Source organism: Anser anser (genome assembly GCF_964211835.1).
Source record: "Anser anser genome assembly, chromosome: 2".
Lineage (NCBI taxonomy): Eukaryota > Metazoa > Chordata > Aves > Anseriformes > Anatidae > Anser > Anser anser.
This window is the reverse complement of record NC_139721.1, coordinates 96,408,092-96,432,237: the sequence shown is the minus strand read 5'-3', so window position 1 is coordinate 96,432,237 and position 24,146 is coordinate 96,408,092. Positions and strand designations below refer to the sequence as shown.

At 40.6% G+C, this 24,146-nt stretch overlaps 1 protein-coding gene across 10 annotated transcripts in view; it reads right to left on the bottom strand.

Annotated features, from left to right (window-relative positions):
- The window catches only part of ELMO1 (engulfment and cell motility 1), a 304,941-nt gene that overhangs the window by 257,170 nt on the left and 23,625 nt on the right, over positions 1–24,146 (bottom strand). For 7 of the 10 annotated variants that reach the window (XM_083826075.1, XM_083826074.1, XM_083826086.1 and 4 more), the window contains exon 3: positions 721–870. In XM_083826075.1, the coding sequence (XP_083682201.1) occupies positions 721–798 (78 nt within the window). In that variant the 5' untranslated portion in view covers positions 799–870. Of the gene's footprint in view, positions 1–720; positions 871–1,206; positions 1,285–15,268; positions 16,255–24,146 lie in introns of those variants that run through there. The other 3 variants (XM_083826085.1, XM_083826088.1, XM_083826082.1) reach the window with 2 other exon arrangements.

The window sequence follows — 24,146 nt, the reverse complement described above, 5'->3', positions numbered from 1 at the left end:
AGAGAAGTCCAGAACATAAAATGCAGCACTTGTATAACTTGATCTCTTCCTCCTGTGCCCCCCTCCAAATTACCTACATGAAAGTTTAATTTGTAAATTTTAATTTATTAATTTCTGTACACTGCCTCAAATCAGTCTCGTCCTTGTGGCCACTGCACTAGAAATGACCAGGGAAACAGGGCAACCCATGAGAAACCCACAAGGAACAGCAAAGACTCCCCTGCTCAAAACATGCTACTTCTCAAGTTCCAAAATCTGCACTTGCTGCAGCCATTCAGCATGATCATACTACAAATGCAAAGCACTGACTGTAAAAATTTGAGAAGACTTTCTGTCAATAGATAACAACATTACCACAATTTTACAGTTGAACAAACTAAGGCACAAAAGTGTTAAGTGGGTCACACAAGCAGTAAATGTCTCATTTAAGCAGCTGTTTAAAAAGAAAGAGAAAATCTAAAAACGTGGCAGAACACATCAAAAATATTAAGCAGTAACACAGGAAAAGGGTTACACCCCTTGTAAAAACACCTTATACTGCATATGTATATATGTATATGCATATATACTGCATACTTACAGAAAAGTGCACATATAAACAAACATAATGCAGAGACAGACACACAGAAATACACGTGTATATATATACACACACACATATGTACATGTCCCATCTCCCTCTATAGATGTACATAGGAGCACACATGCACAAGCACTTACTTGATCGATTTCCATCAACTTGGGGAAGGCACCAGGCCATTCGATCGCCACCTTCACTATATCAGCAGGAGGGGGCATTGCGACGCTGCTGTTCTTCGGAGCCAGTACAACTGGACACTAAATACTGCAGAGAGCCTCTCTCATTCACACCTGCAGGGAAAAGGGAAAAAAAAAAAAGACAGCAGTTCAGACAGAACTCTACCACTGCTGCTTCATTTCCTACATTTTGCCTGGCTGGGCAGGTGCATGAAAACATCTGTGTATGTGGATGTGCAAGAGCACAAGAATCACACATATTACAAAAGCAAACAGAGGACACAATGCCACGACACTGCACAGCCAGACAGCCTGTTTGAAAGATGGCCGAAGCACTGAAATGTACGGTGAATAATAGGCATGCATTAGATTTAAATAGACAAACTATTTTTAAATATTATTAAATATGCTCTTGGGGTAAAGCGACAAACTAGAGGAAGCTCCTATTACGGTGTCACTCCTTGAGTCCCAGGGAACGTGATGGCATCGGTTACAGCTCGCGCTCCAGAGGAAGAGATTGCCCAGGAAGTTATGGCCAGGAAACACTGTTTCTTTTAACTATAGCAGTGATCTTCTGAGTGTTCACAAATAGATCACTGCACTATAGCAACCAGGATGTCAGGAAGAAGGCAGAACACAGCAGCTTCCACATATACATATACACACACATCCTCACCTAACTAAGTCAAAGATACCATATATAAATACCTCTATGGCAAATATCAGACAAGAATACACAAGGATACAGTATACATCAATAACGATACCAGACAGCTACATAAAACATTCACAGTTCTGCAAGAACATGAATGTCAACAGGATCACATGTCAAATAGCACAGGCTGTGAATTTTGGAGAAGAAAAGGAAAGTGGAACAGGCAAATCCTCAGGCTTTGTAGAATTTAAGTTCTGTCTCTTTTTGGCTCACTGAAGTTTGTAACCTTGCAACAACAACATATATTTTGCAGAGAGGTGCAGTGCATCTCTGAGCTTGCAAGCAAACCTTCCTCACCCCTCTCCCAGCTCAGCAGCAGGACCACCACTGAATTAGCAAAGCTCTGCAATTGTCAGGCACAGCACCTTGTGCAGACAGCAACATGCTCACTTGCTTTGCCAAGCCCTCCATTTAGACTGTGGCATTTCCCACGCCTTCTGCCGAGACCTAACAGAGCACTACCACATAGGGCTCTAGAAAGAAACTGCAGAAATCCCCAGAGGTGCAGCCCCCTTCTTCTTAGATGAAAAGAAAAGGAAGTGGTGAAAGCATGGACACGTTCTCGTATGTACACCCTTTGGAAGAGCTAAGGCAAGGGATGAGTTGACAGAACACACCAAACAGACATCCAAAAGCCACAAACAAGTACAGGAAATGAAACAAAAAAAAGTCTCTAACCACCTTCCACTGCTGCTTCATCTTAACCCAGACTAACCATGGACTCTTCTCCAGCTACAGCAGAAACATGAACTCTGCAGCCTGAGCAAAACCATGCAACCATGCTTTCATCTAGAAATTTCGTACTTTCATCTTCTACTGCTTACAAGCTGGCCCAGCCTTTATGCATATGGCTCTATCTAACCCCCAACACGTGTCTTCTGGTCTAGTCTGAAAAGGCCCAGCCCTCCTCAACCTCCAGCCCTGCTACGTTCTATGTGGAGCTCTCAATACATACAAAAAAAAATTATGAACTTCAACGCTGCAGCAATTTATTTCCAACAATGGCAGTTCTGATGCTGACAACATCACACATCATCACAAAGCAAAGTGCAAGGCAATAAATAAGACAATGGATGGTCTCTAAATAAGACTGTATTTCAGGAAATGCCTTGAAAGGCAGAACAACCTGATTAAGAAATGCAGTGACATTGTCTGCATTGGTACATGCACAGAAGCTCCTGCTAGGTATTAAAGGGACCAGGATTAAACACAATTAAAGCAAGTGACTGGCTTGCTGGTGATTAAGAATGGTCAGGTATTCACTGCTGACTGCAGCTTCCCCATTAGAGCCCAAATAATACAAAGCCCCCATCACCTCTCCCCTAACATCCATTGCTCCCACTGTTTGCATCTTTTGTGAGTGCTCCCCTGGCTGTGTAGCACGCTGACTCAATTCATCCTAACTAGCAAAATAATAATAATAATAATAATAATAATAATTTTGTTTGTCTGCTTTTTGCTATGTTTTCCAGTCAAACAGCTTCCCAGAGATGGCCCAACTTGGCAGGGAAGAAGCAAGACCTGTTGGCAGCAGTGAGCTGTTAATCCACCTCAACAGTAAAATGAAACTGAGACCTTCGCGCCTTTTTGCTGACATGCTTACAATGACGGCATTTCTCACCTCCACAGCAGAAGAGTCCTCTGTAGTTTCAGTCTGGTGGTTTGGTGTTAAACTGTCTGCAATGCTTAAGCAGAGCTGGCTGCCCTGGTACCTGAGAGACCTCTCCCTGCATGCCCTGGAAAACACAGGGTTCCCTGGCAGGAAAGACACTGGACATCCCCCCTAGGGGGTTAGCTAACATAAAGCTCGCTGTGAATGCTGAAAGAAATGCTTTGATTCACAACTACTAGCCATGACTGTAAAAGCAAAACAACATCACACAGTAATAAATTTGCAGAAAACTTCCACACTCACATACAAATGTGGACACTAGCCCTCATTTTCCTCTAGTGAGTTGTGGTCCATCTTAACAAGTCATGCAGAAAGGAGGCAAATGGTTTAAGAAACAACAGTCGAGAAAACAGACTGTAAGTTAATCACATTCAGCTATGGAAAATGATCATTTGCATTCCAAAGCATGGTGCAAGAGAACTCTGTCACAACGTTCGGAAGGCAATTTCAGTGTGTCTAGTTTTTAATGCAGGCTAGCACTAAAGATCTCCTACATAATTATAATTAATATATGCATGCTTATACAGTTACAAAAGACAAAGCAAAGTGACAGATCTTTAACCAATACAAATGGATGTAGTTCAACTTCTCCCACTAGGAGAAGGCCAACTCAGAAGCATCTGTGTACTCTGAATGCTGAAAAGCATATATAGAATTGTCACTACAAACTTCTTTCCTTTCTGTTTCTTGGTGGACGTCCTAGTCACATGTGCTCAGACTTTTTTCCTAGCTATTAGTCTTATGATTTCCACACAGAATCTGAAAGATAATGTGGTTTTGTTCTACCTATGTGTCAATGCCAGAAACACTTTTTTTTTGAAGTCAAAATAGATGTTCATTTGTTATCACAAAATTATGATTGCAAAGAAAATTCTGCAACCTACAGTGCAGAAATTTATGAATTACCTACTATTTATTCCACTGGTACACTGTGTTAGGCACTGCCCAATACAAAAAGGAAGGCACAGTCCCTGGTGAGAATTTTTTACTAAACTGGAATCAATTCACATGACATGAATGAAGAACTAGAACCAAGTTCAACTGCTTTTTGTTATGCCAGCAGCAGTCAAACAGCAAAAGGACAAGGACATCACTGAAGGGTTAGTTATGTATTTTTCTCGAGTACAATTCCCTTCTCTCTCCTAGTGGGATCTGAGAAGCATTGGCATGTAACAACTTTGCTCATTTTTACAACATTCATCTTCAAGTTAAAACCCAAAGGCAATACAATGCATGTGTGTGTACAACTGTAGAGGAGAAGTCTGAGGGAAAAGAGGGCACCTACCATTCGCCCTAGTGCATGCATGCAGCTGTAACCTGGAAGAGGTTTAAGCAACTTCCACACTCAGCAGCACACTATTTTATAATTTGAAGGAGAAAAAAAAATACCACCACAACCAAAAGATCCCTACTGCTTTAGCATGCCTTCTTACACAACTATATTTTTCAGAACTATGACAGATTAGTCCATTAAAGTGCAAATTCTGCAAGTTATTATTACCATATACAGTATATTCCTACATCTCAACTACACTCTGCAGTGCTTCCAGTTGTTTACTAAGTCAAAGTAATAAACACTCAAGCTGGAAATCAAGGTATGTTAAATTTAATGCAAAAAATGCATCAGCACACACATGCCAGCTCTCAATTTACCTACCTGAGTCTGAAGGATTAATTCAGTACACATGTCAATAAAACTTATTTACCTTTCCCCATATATCTATGCCTTGCATGTGGAGACCAGGATTTTATTCGAGTATGAAATTAGCTTTCTCAGAAGAACATGCTTTGTCTTAAACTTGTTTTGCCATTTCCCTGGCACATCCCATACAAGGATCTGAGTGCTTTAATACTTACAGCTATCAGAGTACGTCTCCAAAGAAACAAACTGTATTCTTATTCTATAGACATGAGAAAAAATGAAGGCTACAAGGAGTTACGTGACTAGAAGTTTTAGTCGTGTGTGAAAATAGCAGCCTACAACAGCTCATTTCTTCTTTTACAGAAAAGAAGAAATGCGACATTCAAACATGGAGCCAGGTCACTTGATGAACAGCAGAAGTAAGGAAGTGGATGATTTAAAAACAACTAGAGGAACACCACATGCATTCGGGAATGTAATAAAACGAAGCATGTGTTTCTCCTCTCAGATGAAAGGCAGCATCTGTAGGGATGACCTGAAGCCTGCCCTCCCCGCTGGCAGGCAGGTTCCCCCACGCTGCTCCCTCCGTGCCGTGAGACAGCTCCACGAAGGCGGCTGATGGCTGAAACCTGCCCAGCTATGTCTGAACCCACTGCAAAGAAACCCAGCGCTTGCACTCCTCTCGGGCCCTTACATAACCGTGTCCTGTCAGACCTCGTCAGCCTCCTCCGCTGCACTCTGGCGGCCCCGGCCAACAGGAACCAAGTGGCAAGCTCTTTTGAAAGGTCCCCCAGGGACCACGTCCGATTAACCATTTTAGAAAGGTAATCCAACACTAGATTAATACCCCCAAGAGAGTTATTTTTGGAGTTAGCCTGCATGACTGAGCAGCCGAGCCTAAGGAGCTGTAAATACGCTCTGCCATCTCTGCAAGGAATGAAAACAAGGCACAGAAGCCAGGGGGCTGGATGTGCACTTCATATACATAAAGAAGCTTTCATGCTGGCTTCTTGTCTTTGTTACAGGCTCAGCGTTATCCACCTCAAACTAGACAGAAGTCACAAAAGCCCAGCAGACCCACATCAAAAAAAAAAATCCCCAGATGCTGTGCCACAAATGGAAAAGAAAGCTCTACAGGAGCTATGAGCTATATTCAGCCCAGAAAGCCAGCTGTATCCTGGGCTGCATTAGAAGTGTGGCCAGCAGTCGAGGGAGGTGATTCTCCCCTTCTACTCCACTTTTGTGAGACCCCACCTGGTGTACTGGGTTCAGCTCTGGGGCCCCCAACGTAAGGACATTGGCATGTTGGAGCACATCCAGAGGCAGGTCATACAGATGATCAGGGGCTGGAGTACCTCTCCTATGAAGACAGGCTGAGGGAGTTGGGGTTGCTCTACCTAGGGAAGAAAAAGCTCCAGGGAGACCTTTCAGCAACTTTCCAGTACTTAAAGGAGGCCAACAGGAAAGATGGGGAGAGACTTTTCATCAGGGAGTGTAGTTATGGGAGACGGGAGAATGGTTGTAAACAAGTGTAAATTTAGACTACATATTAGGGCAAAATTCTTTACTCTGAAGGGTGATGAGGCACTGGCACAGGTTGCCCAGAGAAACTGTGTATGCCCCATCCCTGGAGGTGTTCAAGGCCAGGTTGGATCGGACTTTGGGCAACCTGGTCTAGTGGGCAGCACCCCTGCCTATGGCTAGGGGAGTTGGAACTGAATGGTCTTTATGGTCCCTTCCAACCCAAGCCATTCTGTGATTCTACTTGGAATACAGGCAAGCTGGCTGTCTGGTTTTGCTTCTAGAGCACATATTGGAACGTACTAGAAAAATGTGGGTACTTATTTAATTTGAACTCCCCTGCTTCTGGGAATACCATGCTCCTTCTACTAAGGAAATCTGAGTTACACACCTATAATTTAGGAAATTGAGAAGAACTAAAAACTTGGTTGTGATTATTCAAGGAATATGAACTACTCTAGCAATTTAATTAACACTCATAGTATCTTCAGCTGACTGGATGGTATATTTACTGAAGATGTTAATATCTAAACTCTTCAAGCTAGAGATCAGGAAAGTACCAAACCACTCACTCAAATATTCAAAAAACTATTCCAAGGGGAAAAAACAGTTACAACATGACAGTCAAAGAAGTTATATTTAGCTTCACAATAAGTTTGATTTTTCAAATGTGTTGAGAACCTATCTAGCATGTCAAATCGGAGCAGGTATTAAGCAAACAAAACCAAATACTAACCTGCATAAAGTGTTAGAATTAACCTAAACTTTTCACATTTTATCAGGGCTTGCTGCTTAGTTTGGAGATGTTTCTTGTCATTGGGGGCTCTAACTCCAGATGTTTGTAAACTGAAGCAAGCAACAACAACAGAAAAAAAATCTAGAATTCCACCTGAATAAAATTTACTTTTCCTACCTCTCAATGTAGTCTCACATACCTGAGAAATAAAAGCAATGGGGGAAAAGATTAAATCTCAATTCCACCCAGTGCTGCTGCTCATACAGGTGGGAAGAAAAAAAAAAAGTTTCAGCAATAAAAATCTATGGAGAAAAAGAAAAAAGGGAGTTGGTACCATGAAATTAACTAAAATAAAGCAAAGTAAATATAATGACTCCAAAGAACAGGAACAATTTTTTGTGGACTTCGCAATGTTTCACCTAAGAACACTCCAAAGGAGTTCAATGTAATTGGAAATAGAATAAGTTTATTACAGGTTGGCTGAAAATATATCAAAGAGGTTCAAGAGAGAAAGTTCATCAAGAGTTCTGTGACCCAGAAAATCAGTTTTGAATTGGATTCAACTAAGAGTAAAGAAAGAACAAAAGGTCACAGTCTTCCTTTCTATCACCAACATGATCTGGCTATGGTACTTGGGATTTTCCTGGCATTTTGATAAATCAGAGGGTTAGAAAGAGCACACAAAAGAGCATCTTCAGTCAAGATGATGACACTTGATTGCTTCATTTCAGCAGAGACTGGATCTAGGCAGCAATGACTGGCTATATCCCAAAGAAAGCAGCAGATACAAGAAGATAAGTTCAAGATTGGGAGAAGTTCTATACCATGCTAGAAGCAAGATCAAGAAGTAGCATATTAAAAAGTTTGTGTGCTTTTTTTAAACCTTATTGATGCTTATAACATATGGAAGAACTACTGGTATAGTCAGGAAGTTAGCAGTCAAATGGAGGAAGAGAAGACAAATGCACGAATACTAAAGGAAATAACCAAGTTAGCTGACAGTACACAGACAGGATGTCAAAGACTGAAACAAAAAATTATTTTCTAAAGAAATCATTCTGCAAAGAAAAGTAGAGTGGAAAAGAGATGCACATTGATACTCCACAGTAAGTGAACCGAGCCAAATGCTTATCATCATGCTCACAAGAAATAAGAGAAACAGCAAGCAAAATACCACTTATCATTAGGAGTCTGATAAGGTAAGAAGTTTAAGAATCCAGCCTTCTGCTTAGGGCACTGACACTGCACTTCAAAGATGACAAAAAGCAAAAGAAAAAACACATTTCTCAATCTTGCAGCAGAAAGCAGTTCTGTCTACACAGGTGTTCCTACCAGTGCTGTTTCTTTCATACTTACTGAAATAAATGCATCAAACCAGCTAACAGTCACACAAACAAAAAGAAAAGAAAGTCCATATATTCCTGACTTAACACCACTATACAATTCCTAATTCTATCCCTGTCTAGCAAGGCACCTTGCTCTCTGCTATTAACACACATATTTGCAAAGAACAACTTGCCTCTAACACTTACAGACTTTCCAGTGCCTGCACTCCGAAGGACATTTAGCAAAACAATGAAACTGCACATGGGAAGTAAAGTTATGGCCACCCAGACACAAAAAAAAAAAAGATACTTAATATTGGAGACCTTGTCTGTACCTAAAACTTGTGGAATAACTTGAACTATTCTGCATTTAAGAGACCATCTCCAACAGATATTTGTTGTTGAGACTATTCTGGCATTTTAATGGACATTAGCAAGCCCACTTTGGAAACAGGAATACAGAGATGCTAAGGAAGGAAATGTCAACACAGTCATCCCAAAACAACTACAGGGCAACCTCCGCATTCATCGAAGCAGAATGCAGATTGTGATTTGTCGGGAAGCTAGAGACCATTCAGAAGTAACGTGACTACAAGGTAACAGCTGTGCCAGCACTCTGCTCACCCAGTACACTTCCAGAGGTGATGAACCCTGTGTGCATCTTGGTGAACTGCATTAAGCGTGACATTTGGTAACAGGAGATCCGAGTGTTTTAACAGGGGACTATCCCTTGCTCATCTGTCCATTACAAAACCACAAGTAGTAGTGACCCTGCTTGAGCAGGATGGTTGGCCAAGATGACTTCCATTAGCCCTTTCCAGCCTCAACCTTTCTGCGATTCTATTCAGTACACTGATGTAATTACCCCAAGCACTTGAAGTCCTAGCCTGCCCATCTGTGTTCAAATGTTATGCCTTTTCTGCACTCAGATGTGTGTACAATGAGCAAAAAAGGCAGCTCTTTTAGCAGGCTGCCTTCTATGTCATAGCAATGTTCTCTAAATATAATAAAAATGGCTGTCAGTTTTAACTTCGGAACAACAATCTCTATAACTCTTACCAGCCAGCAATTCGACAGCACTCATTCAAATAATTCCAGTCTTCTATAACTTGAACTAAGATCTTAAAGATCAAGATGAAACTATTTCTGACAGGAAAACTACTGTAAATTGCTTTTGTGTTACAGTCCAATACATCACATTCAAGCACTCAATATAGTCTGTGGTCACCCCATAGCTTTACTGTGCATTATTTTCCACACTAAAACCCACATGGCACAGGGAAGGAGGAAGGAATGATGCAAACGTCATCCATTGACTGATTTCAGTCGTGAGCTCTAGAGATTCAAGCTATTTAAGCAGTGGACAACAGTTGAGAAGATTACTGTCTCTCCTTTCTCATGGGGACAGCAGAACGTGATGTGTTCACTCCCAGATTAAAACCCACATATGAACTTAAAAACCCACTGAATCTAATTTATGCTAACATGTCAGCTTATGATTAAAAAAAAAAGGGGGGGGGGGAGGACTGGGGGGGAAAGGCACCAATTCAGCCACTGCATTTAAACCAAAGGCAGCTGTTAATCAGTCCTCTGTGTAACTATCTGAAAAAAAGTGGCAATAATTTTACGGTCAGAATCACCGTCTTGAACCTAACTCATTAAAAATATTAGCCAATTTACTTCACTGTTCAGGTAAGAAGCCATCAATTAAAAAGCCACATTTGTAGGATATATGATCTGCTTTGCTAGGTATCTGACTTCCATCTCATAAGTAACTATAATTACAAAGGTTCTCTAAGACTCCCCAGATGGCTTCGACTAATGCTCACCATCAAAAGCTGATGATGGCACAGCTGTGTTTCCATCTCCAAGCTCTGGATGAAGCTCCTGCTCCAGCATCTCTGGGAACATGCACAGCTATGCCAAGAACGAGCAAAACACTCACTGCTTCCAAATTGTCTAATCTACGAACTGAGTGCTTAACCTTCCCACAATACATGCATAGAGATGACATGACCAGCACTGTCTGCACACTGAGGACTGAACTGTGCCAGTCACATTATTCTGCAAAATAACTCATGGCAGTTTCCTTCTCAGGAGCCAGAACATCAGTTGTCACTGATTGCTGCTGCAACTCAATTGACTTCTATCAAAACATCCATTCAAAATGAACCACCACTTGCTGTGTGATGCTGTTCTGTATTATCTTAACAACAAATAGAGTGCCTCAAATATTTTAATACTCTCAATTCCACCCCAGAGCTATTACCAAGTATTTTACCTGCTAAGAACTTACAAATGCCAGCTACAGGACAGGGAGAGCCTGGCAGCAACAGCCAAAAGGACACGATGCCCTTGCTGTATAATAACCTGTATACCTCTAACTTATTAGATAGAAAAAATGAATCCTCACAACCATTCTATGCTAAAAATTTTGTAATACATAGCCTCATCCTGAGCCATCATCCTTATGGTCTCTGCGAAACTGAAATCTTTTCACTCCCAAACCTTCAGGCTCCTGCCATTAGAGGCGCAGTTCCCCAGCAGCTCTTACATCTCCAATGGCCCTGTGGCACAACCTGGCATTTGGTACTTGACCAGCAGGCTGGTTCAGAAAGACGGAGTGCTCAAAAACTAACCCCAACAAAACAAAGACATATCCAACACTCACCCACCTGAGCATCAGCGTGACCACCATAAAGAATGGGTAGGGGCAAAGAAGAGAGCAGGAAGAACCTGCTTATCTTAAACTGTCATGGAAACTCCCTGAGCCTGAAAAACAGATTTATTTCACCTGTGCACAGTTCATGGCGCATAGCTGAGATTCAATTCAGTAGCAGAAAATGATGTAAAAATATGCAGTTACAAGCTCATTACAGTATGTTTCATTAACTCAATGAGCTCCCTTATAATTGTAATAGACATTAAAAGATTAAAGTATTTGGATAAAATCCAAGTACATTTATAGTGCTCTGCTGATCGCTGGAGCTCATAATTTTCACAAATGAAGTAACATCCCTTCACCAACTCCCCGGTGAGCATAACCACTGTTTTATCATTCTTGCTTTCAGACTTCAGTGTTCCCAAATTAAATTTCGCCACTGCACTTGGGGTTGAGGGGTAGCAAATCACTGTTCACTTAACTGTCTAATTCAATTTGACACAGTTAGAAGTGTTTTCAAATATAGTTTCTGACTGAAGTTGACAATTTTGAACTTCCAATAGGGTTAACACCTGGCTGAAAAGCCCTTTGTGTGAAAATACCAACACTATAAGAAAGCACAAAACAGTATCCCTGTCAAATTTTTTTTTTTACCTGCTTGCAATAGTAATGTAACATCAATAGATCTCTAATGTTCAAGTAATAAATGTGATTGTTATTAATCACTTTAAAAACAGAATGGGCTCCTATTTCTCCCTTCAGTACAATACTTTTTGCTCTGTTTTGAAGATCAAAACTTGGCTTTTATGGGTTTGGCAGCATGGTGACAACAGTAAACACAGAACTCTGCCCACTCTCATTTTATGCTACATTATGTGATACTCACATTTGCATTGAAAGCATAAGCATTTCCAAAAAGTGGCAGTGCTCACCTCTACTAGAAGAGTGCTCCAAGTCATCACCCCCCATCCATGCTTCCCTACAGCATAATGATGCTCCACATTAGTGGCTGTGCAGTCTTGATGCTGTGTCCACAGAAGTGTGGCCACGGCCTACCAGAATTCCAGCTGTGTGGATGGACTCCGCATCTCTGAAGACCAGGAGTTGAGTCCCATTCATATCTTCCTACCATATGAGTTCTTCATAGTCCCCCTATTGTATGAGTATGATATACCCAACATGGGATTTTACTCTTCTGTGAGTTAATGCAACTTCCTTCTACTTTGCTTGGAACATTACCCCAGTATGTAGGGCTCCAAGACATATTCTCCACAGCATGCAGTTCCCAGTTGCCTCCCCCGATCTGGCCGTGCAAAACTTAAACAGACTGTGTACATGGGAATATGAAGGAAAATAAGTTTTTCAAGTTCCCTTTTCACATGTGCTACTCTCCAAACTCTGGAGCAGGTTCCTACCAGCCACATCTTCATAAGCTCTCTTCTTGAGGTATAACATCAGCAAAGAATTAGGTGGATTTCAGTGTTCATCTCTTACCTTGCTGGTCTCACCACCCACTGTCCCAACAGCTTTGACTAGGACTAGAAAGAAATGACGACAAACACCACGTAAGGCAGAAGGTCTGACCTGAAGGGAATTCTGAAGGAGCAGTATACCCAAAGTGCCAATATGCCGCCTAAGTGTCCAGGACAAAGTCTAACGCTCCCATTTAAACAAGGGAGAAAACCATACTTTTGCATTTGCAAAATAAACCCCGAGACACAAAAAACAGATTGTTATTCGACCTTAGTGTCACTGAGAGAATGACATCTTGCCAATTCATTAGCAGCTAGTGCACGATACAACAGAGAAAAATAATAAACTGGGAAAAAAAGAAAAAAATTGCAAACAGATCTTACATCTACAAAGTTTGTTCTCTTTAATCAGTGCTGTGGGGAAAAGAACTCCCTACCACACGTAGGTAATTACACTGTTAAAAATGAACAGAAAGGCTGCTTCAAAGAGTAGGATGTTAAACTTGGGACCAAGAACACTTGTGTTTAATCGTCTTTTATTCAAAGACTTTGTGTGTGGCCACGTACTTGCCCTTTGGCCCTCTGTGCCTCCAACCCACAACTATAAAATGGGGCACTACACTTCCTCAGAGACATTGTGAGGCATTTGGAGGCTACAGGGGTGTGTATCTAAATCAGACTGACAGATTACCCAGAACAGGCAGCTGCCTTATTTATTTGTGTGTTTGGACTGACTACTCGCTCGGTTCTTTCTGCATTTTAACCTCCACAGCCCTCAAGGTTCTGAGAACAGACTGGCTTACATCCCTATTTCTTGCTACTATACTCAATTTGAATATGATACCTGTCATAAAAATAAGTAATAATAAATATTTTTTAAAAGATGTATAAGTGAAGGATGTTTCTGACAGACTCTGAAGATGCAATCTGTGCTTCTCAGCATCTCAGAGCACAATGCTGCAGTTACCCTTCGCACTGGGCTGCTCACAAGGATACCAGCTTTTGTGCTGGGACAAAGAGGGTAAACCATTTTATGGCTATATTTATTGGCCAATGCCTTCGAATTCTCACTCTGCCAAATTAAAAAGTTTTACTACCAGCACAAAATGAAAAATACATTTCTAGGTAGATTAATATAAAACAAACTAGCAAGGGAAACTATTTTTTTCAGGCAAAATAAAAGCACCACCACTATATTCATTTGAGACAAGACAGAAAGCACACAGAACATGCTGTAGGGAGCAAGCCCAAAGTCTCATTACCATTTTGCTTTACATGAAAAGCTCTTTTTTGTCACCTTAAGAGTCCCTGAGGCATACACACAAATGTCTGCAGAGCCAATCAAAATGCAAATACTCCAAAACAGCCCAGCGAGCAACAACCGCTAGGCTCCTTACTGCCTTCTTCCTTCTCTTCAAGCTTTCACCATTTAGCACAGGGGACTTTGCAAAACACCATATGCTTTGGTTTTAGAGCTCTGAAAGTTTAATCTGTCCTCAACTGAGAATAACTTGTCATGTGGCTCTTCAGCTCAGCCATTCCTGGCAACCGCCTTATTTTCAGCACATACACATGACAGGAAGAGACCACTGTCCTCTGACAGTTACCTCTTACTGGCCCCAAATAATTTCTGCAGTTTTACACAGTGAATTAATGCATGGCTACTGGTGACACCCTCTTTTGCTTTTAGCCATTTAATTGCTCAAGTGGAAATACAGATGTTAAGAGACGGGCACATGACAGGAAACACTGGCCCCTTGCTTTGAAGACACATAACATGACAGCAAGATGAAAAATCTCACAGCTACAAAGGATCCCAGTTTTCTCAGGACGCAAGATTATGGGGAAACCATTCAAGGCTTCTTGCATTCTAACAAATCAAGCTGAAGCACTGTTGTAAAACTAAGGAGCTGCCTGTTTTTAAGAGTTCCTTTCATAAATTCACCACTCTTTATTCTGCTTCATTAGCCAACCTTATTTAAGAAAAAAAAAAATCATAAAAGGAAGAACAAGGCAAGGTAGTTTTGCATGCCCCCAGCCAAGTTAACCACGATATGCATTGCTGCTTTCCGTTAAGAAAACTCAACCATGCAGTTTCTAACAGCAGCTGAGAGCTACACAGCCTTGCTGAGCACGTTTTCCTGTTGCACAGCTATGCGTGTGGAGATGTACACATGGCTATTAGCTCGTACGTGGGGAAGGAAGGGCTGCAGGTCTCCGCTGCTGGGCTGCACCCCTCGAAATTTCCATTCCCAAGTTTGCAAAAATGTATTATGCTTTTATATAGATGAGAAACCTAGGAATGATATGCTTGAAAATAGCTTTCAATTTAGATTAAATGTCAGCTAAAGCATGATTTGACCTGGATCTGCTGTTAGGTTGTTTTGTGTTTTTTTTATTATTATTATTATTATTATTAACTTACAACACATCTATTAAAAGTCAGAGGCCAAAAGTCATTTGTATTTAAGTCACTATTTTTGCTTTTGTACAACAAGGTGATGACAGCTTTAAAACCCACTAAAGTCTAATCCCTGCTTACTCTAATGTTCTTTCCTTGCTTTTAGTACATAAAAGTTTCACACGATCAACTCTTAGAAAAGAGCAGCAACTGTCAGGAGTTTCACTGTGTTCTCTTCAACATGGACAAAAGCATAGAAACTTTTGCTTATTTATTTATTTATCATTAAACAGGACTTTCATTCACAGGAAAAATCCGAGCATAATGCTCACCTTTAGCCTAGGCAGTACAATTCATCTCTCTCACCTTTGGCAGTCTTTTTGGTTTCTTTCCTTTTCTCTCCTGGAAGTCCTTTATTTCCCTTGACATGACCCATTCCTCAAGCCTTCTTCCTCTCTCTCAAAGAAATTACATCCACACACACCAACCATTTTTCCTCAGGTGAAGCTTTTCTACCAACTGCTGCACTCTTATTTCAGCCCGACCACATCCTGGCACTGCTCACGGGCTGAGATGCAGCAGGGACACTTCACCCCTCCCCAGTCTCTCTGCACTTCTGAAGCTTTTAAAGCACATCGAAGCAAGATCTTCACGGACAATTTGGGAATTTCAGAAGTGCACATGGATATTTCATTCTTCCTGTATTTTTTTTTAAATGTCAGATTCAAACAATCTATGCTCTGCAGAAGCCAATTACTGAAGCTTTCACGAAGGTTAAAAGTTCAAAAGGAAAGCTGGTTTCTTCATTTAGCAGCCTCTTTCAGCTATTCTGATAAAAAGAAGCCAAAGAACTTATGTGTAGATACAGCAGCAAGGGGGATGAGGGGATGGGTTTCAAAGTGCTTAATTCCCTTATTCGTGACTCTCCCTCTACCAGGTTCTGACCTGAGCCTCTTCTTGGCACACCAGCCCAAAGACTAACCACGAGCACTGAGAAGAGCCTAGGAGAAAGGGTTTTCCTGCTGCCTTTCTCCCTACACACATAGCAAACAGTCCCCAGAGCACATCTTACCCTGAATCCTTTGAGAAAAAATGTCCCTTATGCACAAGGCATAACCATGAAAATCATACCTCATTCTCTAGCTTGCAGGCTTACTGTGCCTTTTCTCAAAATCCCCTTCCTGCTGACAGATATAAATCAATCAAGCAAATGTACTCTGAAGCTGAAACTTCACATTGCTACAAAAGGCTTTTTTCCTAACATATTAACTTTGCACATGAGCATAAGCACCAAGAGTAACACCAAAATCAGTAATGAAGGGACTGATTCATACGTCCCAGAGAACAAGTGGTGAACAATGTACACTCAGTAAGATTTCAGCTTTATCCCTTATTAAAATAAAACCACGTGCCTGATCTCTAACCCACTTTGATTTATTAATGTTTTTGCTTTTCAAGATTATGAAAGTAATCTGGAACAGAGAAATCAGAAGAAAACAATTTATCATGAAAGCCTTATATACCAAATATTAGAATAGCTATCAATCTTACTTCCTCTCTCAAAACCATGTATTAATAATTTTCAAGGACCAGACGGGAATTCCAGTTTGAAAGTTGCAAAAGTAGGCTAACTCAGATAATAAAATACTACATCCCAAATGTAAAACAGCTTCTGCTACTGTACATAGACATCAGTTGGTCATCTATCAACCCACTGAAATGCCAAATGAATTTGGAAGATATTACAGTACTGACAAGAAAGAAGGAACAGTCCTCTGAAAAGGTCAGAGATGACTGATGCCAAGTTGTGCATGCATAAATCCTCACATCAAGGAACGACTGTGTGCCTTACATTGGAATATCTGTTTCAAACACCTTCCCCAGCGCAGATTGTTTCACTGGAATGCAAGTCTGGATTACAGCCCCAATGCAGAAAGAGGTGCCATGCTTTCAGTGGCATCCCATCCCAGCAGATGTTTGTTCTACATTCCAAAGTGTGTCAGACTTTCCTCTGGGCATTCAGGAAACTCCTAGCTCTAGCACAACGCTCAGGTTTTTGCAAGCCAGGAGGGAACTGCACTGATTGATCAAGAGCATCTGGGTGGCGGGGAGAGAAACCTTGCACAGTCCCTCCCTTTTATCTCTCAGGGTCTTCTTAGTTCCAGCCCCTCTGCTTGACAGAGAGAGAAGTGAAGCTTACTTACAGACCTCACTTGGCCACAGCTGGCCCTTGTTTTTATAACCTTAAAGAAAACTCAATGCCCTAGACAACTTTATAGGACCCTGGCAACCACAAGACAGCCGTGACAACTTCAACCAGTCAACCCCAGTTCATTTTCTTGCTCTTGGACAATCCACACTCTTAGCAATTGCTTGTCTGCTATTCGACTCGAACCACAGGTCTGTGGGCCTATAGGTTTTTCATTTATTTGTTTGTATTTGGGTTTTGGAACATTGTGCCCAATAACATACAGTTGTTTGACTGTATGAAGCAATGTAAAAATGCCAAGGAGAGCAAAGGAAAATGAAGAGATCACATCTTGTAAGCGTTCCTCATGAGGGAAAAATAAAAAAGGTGTAGAAGTAAAATCCTATAAGTGACAATTCTGGGGGATCATCTAATGTTTTAAGCATTTAATTCAATTTCTTTTCAGATGTAGTCTCAGTAAAAACGTGATAAGGTTTTACCTGCCAGTTATGTGAGCCAATCAACAGGGTATCATGATACCTAGGCTGAGACTGACAGACTTTTACCCAGTCTGCACTAGTATTACGCTTCTATGAAGGCATTTTTAGACGTTGTATGACAATATGTTGTGTATTACCCAGTATATATGTATTTTAGATACATATATAGATACATGTATGTGCACAAATGCACAGAAGCACAGGTCATGGAATATCTCATCTACACAGTTTGTTCCCTCTTTCAACTCATTCTTTTGAAGTTAGGAAGCAAATGTGCAAGCAACAACCATTTTAAACTTTGTTATAATACCACATTGAACGGTAGTCCTTAAAGTTTCACTGAAGTCTTACACATACTGAAACTAACCCTTAGCTCTTACAAAAATTATGTAGCATCATTAACCTAAATAGAGCTGAGGACATGGCACCTTTTTTCCTAAACACTAACCAAAAATTTTGCAAGTGTTCTTCTGAAATTAAGTAAAGGGGATGCTTTGAACAGTCACCTCAAGACCTCACTTTGCATCCTGCTCACCCGTTCTGACCCGTTACTCACACAAGGCAGATTCTGAATGAGTTTCTGCAGCAGATGAAACTGCAGAGATGTACTGCTGCAGTCTGTCCCCTCTGCCACTTAGACTCACCATCACCCAGTTCAGGGAAGCCTACTGGCAGAACAGTAAGCAGCAGAAAGGAGTGGAAGACTTTCTTGTTATCAGGTTAGCTCTTGGAAACCACTCACCACAGGCACAGTACAAGTGAGGGGGCACGACTGAGGCAGCTCACATTGGTGTAGGTTATGGTTGTGGTGGCAGGGCAGGCAGCCCACACCTCCCTATAAACCTAACTCTTGATGGATTCCACATCAGGAATTTGGCTAACACACCCACAGTTGGTGTAAGCAGAAAGGATCACAACTCTTATCTTCCCCTGAGCCATGCTGGCTGTATGAGGAAGGAGTGACTGAGAGCCCTAACTCTAAGGAAATGGCGAGATGTAAAAATCAGTGAAAGTATCTGAAGAGCAGCCAGCTCCTGAGCACTGGTCCCAGCTAGGAAAGCAAAGACCTTACTTCACCTTGCTTTTGCAGCAATGAAGCCCCAATAAGCATTTGCAGCAGCACATAGTTCTAGCCTCCCCATTTCGGATCTGTTTTTATTCATCAGACTTTCCACATGGTAATCCTAGAAGAGCAATTATAATGCAATACTTTCAGCATCAAGTTGGAGAGGACTAATTTGTGGCCACAGCTGTGGCCTGTTATCTGTACTTCATCACTCCAGTTCAGCACAACATAAACTCCATAATTCTTCAAACCCCTACATGCTTCTACACCACAACAGCAATTAATTTGTCTCTGCCATCCTATACCATTAAAACAAAACTGTAACGCACCTCAACCTGAAAAAAGTTCAGTCCCAGCCCTACACAACCTCTTCATAATTTAAAGAGGAGCTCCACAACTGCAGCATTTAAGAATTAGGACTTTTGTCAGAAATTATCTTTATTCATGTGCTTATTTTCAAAGGATACGGGTAGATCGGACAATAGCACCCTCTCCATTAGCTCAACTTTTTAAGTCACAAAAAAAAAAGTTTTTGTCCTAAGGTCAAAGTATAAAAATAAAACTTACTGAACTGTTTTCATATTTCTCTTGACATGGAGAATAAAAATCAGAACTAACCCACTATAAAGAACTTAAGATTAAGTGGTAGTTTTAAAGATAATTCCAGCTAAGATACATCACCCTATAAATCTGTGCATAGGGAATTCATTTGATAATGCCCTCATTATGTGAGCACAGCCCTTTAATACTTTTAGTTAAAGCTCTTCCTGATAACACAGTAATTGACTTTTCATATTACGAAAAGAGGGTTTCCTTTCTGTCATTTGAAAAAAAGTTAATGGCTTTTACAACTCCACCCAATATTAAAATAACATTCATTAGCTGTAATAACAATTCCTAGTTACATCATAAACAGATACCTCACTTCAAAGCAAAGATAATTTTAAACTTCAAGTGACCGAGGTTTTAATCAAAAAGAAAATTCACATTCAAGTCACTCCAGCTCTATTTAAACATCTCTTCCCTCAGCTTTCTTAGTTCCATTCTCACCTCTTGGAAGCAAGCATAGTTCATATTAGCTCACTTATATTCCATAAGGAGTATAGGACAGAATGGCTTTGATATTCCTCTTAGCAATAAGACTAAGCCACATGCAGGTTTCTAAGCAGGAACACACCATTTTCAAAATAAAACTGGATTTCATGAAGTAATTAAATACCCCGTGCATGTGTCACAGCCATACCACTCAATAAGCTCAGTGATTTAAGAGTGAGCTCAGAAAACAGACCCTGCAATAGGAAAAAGCCTAAATACAGCACACATCCCTTTGTGTAAAAGCCCTCTCAGGGAAGGAGGAAAAAAAATTAAAAAAGCAAACCACAATTGCATGGCATAGCAGCCTAGAAGACAACAACCTAAGGGCCAGCCAGCCTGGGATAAGAAGGCATTGGCTTTCAACCTTACGCACAGCATATCTCCCTCGGCCTGCGGTCTCAACACCATTGTGCAGTTGGAAGCCACCCTCTCCTAACCGGTGTGCTCTGCTCTCCTTCACGGTGCTGACCTGGATCTTGAGCTTCATGTCTCCTGGTAGCTGAAGATACTGCCACTACACCTCTAATATGAAAGCATCTCCTGTTCCCTTCCACTTGCCCCCAGGACTGAGAGGGAACTAAAGAACAGGTTGGTTCCCCACACGCACCCCAACACCAAAGCCACTGGCCAAAGCCTGGACCCAAGAACCAGAGCTAACCACCATGCCAGCAGTACCCAAATAAGAAGCCATGAAGCTAGTTTTTGTTTCGTTCCTCCACTGAAAAGATTTGTGAGTCTAGTTAACATCAATATTTTTCTCATCTGCACCACTCGGAAGAAATAATAATAACAAAAAAAAAAAAAACACTGAAGCCCTAACAGTGCTCCAGCTCTTCGTATCACTCCAACATGCAGAGTGATGTCCCCATGCAATAGAAGACAGCAACATTAATACATTCAGTACATAATAGGCTTTACACAGCTTTACAAAGTATTAAGGCATAGCCTCCAAGTTCAGTGGACCTCTACAAGTTTTCCTGAGGCTTAACCAAAGAACAAATGCAGCAAAGTCCGAATGAGCAAGCATCTCAGTTGCAACAATCTTCAAAATAATTCTTGCTAGCTTTCCTGCAGGCCTTTTTCAAATTATTTGTGCAAGACAGTGTATGCTTTCCAGATTTTCCTTTCCACTCTGCTGGGATAGGTGGATTATAAAGGAACATAATCAGAGTTTGCTATCCTCAGTACCTAAATTGGAATGAAAAACTATTTTCCTCAGCTTGAATGCATCATCTTCACTATAACCATGACTGTTTAAATCCTGTTGCTTTAAAAGAATAAGATGTATATTGTTTTGTTAAATAGTTTTACGTGACAATTTGAAATGAAATATAGCTAAATGCATACTGCTTTGTACCAGAGCAAACTCACATGGGTAACCAATTAAAACAAAATCTAAAAGAAACAACCATTTATCTGTGGAGATTAAAAGAAACAAAACACCAACAACCTTCCAAAAACAAGCCTCGGCTCATAGTTGGAATACATAACAAATTAATGATATTCCAAAAAAAATGAGATTCAGAAATAATAGTTTTACTGCACATTGTAAAGTACATCTCCGTGTTTTACAGACCTTCTGTTGACTCACTCCTTCCCACAGATGACAGCCTTCTTTCCTCTTTTGCTTTATCATCGCGCCCTTTACTCTGCAGATAACTACCCTTTCCTGTCAGACACATACCTATGCAAGTTCAAAGATATATTCGCTAACTTGAATTTAGCTTTGAAATCTGCTGCTTGCACTTCATGATAGAAAATTTTTGCAACTAAAATTGTTTACCTACTCCGGCTCCATAACAATTAGACTAACAAGAGTTATTACCTCTGTGAACAAATGTGGTTTTTTTGTTGTTGTTTTTTATTTTGTTTTGTTTTGTTTTTTTTAATGCAGTCATTTAGCTTCATGAGCTCAGGCTTTCAGAGTAACATCAGGAGTTGATATTTGCAATAAAGCCCCAGGAGTTGGTATCACTGCTAACTTTGTGACCTCAAATATCTCAATAGACTTTCCGGGAAGTTCTGGAACTTGCCAGTTTACGTGTTACTGACGTATACTGTTAGGCATGCAAATATGAATCATTGCCTAGGTACAACCAAATTCTGTGATTTGCCCATGGGCTTATGCTCACTGCAACAATTTCAGGGCTGATTTGCTCAGCATCCCAGTACTCCCTTCCACAAAACTACTGATCCAAGCCCATTCACAATAGAAACCCATGAAAACTGAACAGCTGAGGAACAGAGGTTCAGGGCACAGACCCAGAGCAGAGATCAACGTATCTTTTTATTTGGCAGTCTCTCTATATTTTGATAAAACTTGAAGGACCTCATGCATCCTGAAGGGTCCTACCACGTAGGAGGAGGAATACGTTAACTGCCCAACATACCATCTACTTGCATGCAACGTTGCAAAGTGGCAGCCCGTAATGCATTCCTGCCCTGGTAGATCCTAGTGCAGATTATCAGCATGAACTCTGCTGATAAGACCTTCACCGAGGTCATGCAGAAAGTGACTGGCAGAGTTTAAAGTAGAAAATATGAAGAAAAACTCTTTCCCATTGGTTTCCAGGAGGAAAGATTTCAGCACTCAACTCCTTAATTCAAGGCTTCTGCTACAGCTGTAAGAGCAGCTTCTCACATACACAGCAAGCAGTGCAGGAATCAAGAAAGATACAAAAGGAGACCAACTAACTACTGAAATGTGCTAAGTCTTTATTTCTTTAAGATATTGCATAGATTCTGAAGATGACTAAGAATTTTATTCATGAAAAATCTACCCCAAATAACTCAAAGAACATTCAGCGTGGGAGGTTCTTTTGCAAAAATTAAATAGCAATTGTGATAAAGTAGTATCTTGTGTCGTTACCAAAGAATTTACATTTTGCTCATGCTCTTACCTAACTGCGTATAGCCAGGAACCATACACAACAGATACCAGCCAAGTTGTTATTTCAAAATGTAGAGTTATTTAAGAAAAAAGGAGGGGAGCAAAAGGAAGGTTGATTTTAAAAACAATCTTAGGGCAAAATTTTCATTTTGGAGGTATCCAATAGATCTCACTTCTAGTTGATATCAGCTGACGATCCACACGGAGCCAGTTTTAGCTAGCATTTTCTGAAATATTGCTAAGTACAGAGCATTTTGGATCAATTTGTACTTGAACTACGTATCACTGAGTTACCTGTACCCGTAGCAAATGCCTCGTGATTTGAAACCTTGTGCCTCAGAAGACTTGCCAGAAGACAACAAAGGCTATTGGCACAAACCAGTATTTGCTACAGAATTTGTAAAGTATGCTTTTAGGAATTCTCTCATTCTCCCTCAGCTTTGCTATATCCACAGGAACGTGATTTTAGTAAGTGAAGCCGTGAGTCCTTTCCTTTCAAGACCACCATCTAGATGTTTCATAAACATCAGCACACCAACAATTACTCTTCCAATACTGTCATTAAAGTATGTATATTTTTTCAGGATCTCAGTTTTCAAAGCTGTTGATAACTTAGAAATCAAACTAAAGAAAAACTTAAAAGAAACCTTGAAAACCTTATTATACACACTGGGTAGTTAAAATAACTGGCTTTTAAGGGGCTCAGCATTACTACCAAAACTACTGTCCCTTAAGCATTCAGCTTAGGGTTGAGGGCGTAATACTTACTTGCTGTCTTACTTCTGTAAATCCAAAAGAAAAAAGTATATCATGGCTATATCCTGGTTTCTTTTTAAGATGTATAAAATCAGTTCTCCTATTTCAAATGTCTTTTGCTTAACAGTAAAACAATACATTTGTTCAGTTGAGATTAAACACTGTCCTAAACTGATGGAGTTAGACAATGTGCTATTATGCTTCAAAGTCACATGTAGCACATATTAAATGAAACGTCAGAAAAGTAAGGCATTTAAATGCATATTTGACATACTTTTTGCAACTCAGTATGTTTCACTTCTCAATGGGGCTGTGGGTGGGAGAGGAAAAGGTTGGTTTATTATGGATTTCAGTGTAAAGGCATCGCTTGGCAATTCAAATCATCAGATGCTACAACTGCCCACTGCTAGATCTTGCCACGTTCAGGAAAACTACGTGCCAGAAATCATCATGCTGAGTATCCAGAGGGAGCCCTTACAATCACTGTCTGTATGCTCAGATAGCAACATTATACAGCCCTCATGCTGTAATGCCAACATGAGTAATTTCTGAGGAAACTTTCAAGCCATTCATTCTTGTTTGTGCATAACAACATTTACTATTCCCAAGTACCCCATGTCACTGGATTTACATCAAGCCTTGAACAATGAAGCAAAAGTAGTGTCTTTTGAAAGGTCCAAAACTGCTGCTGCCATTTTGTAAACTAACTTCTACACTACTAGGTTCTGGTCAGTCAAAGCAAGGTTTCT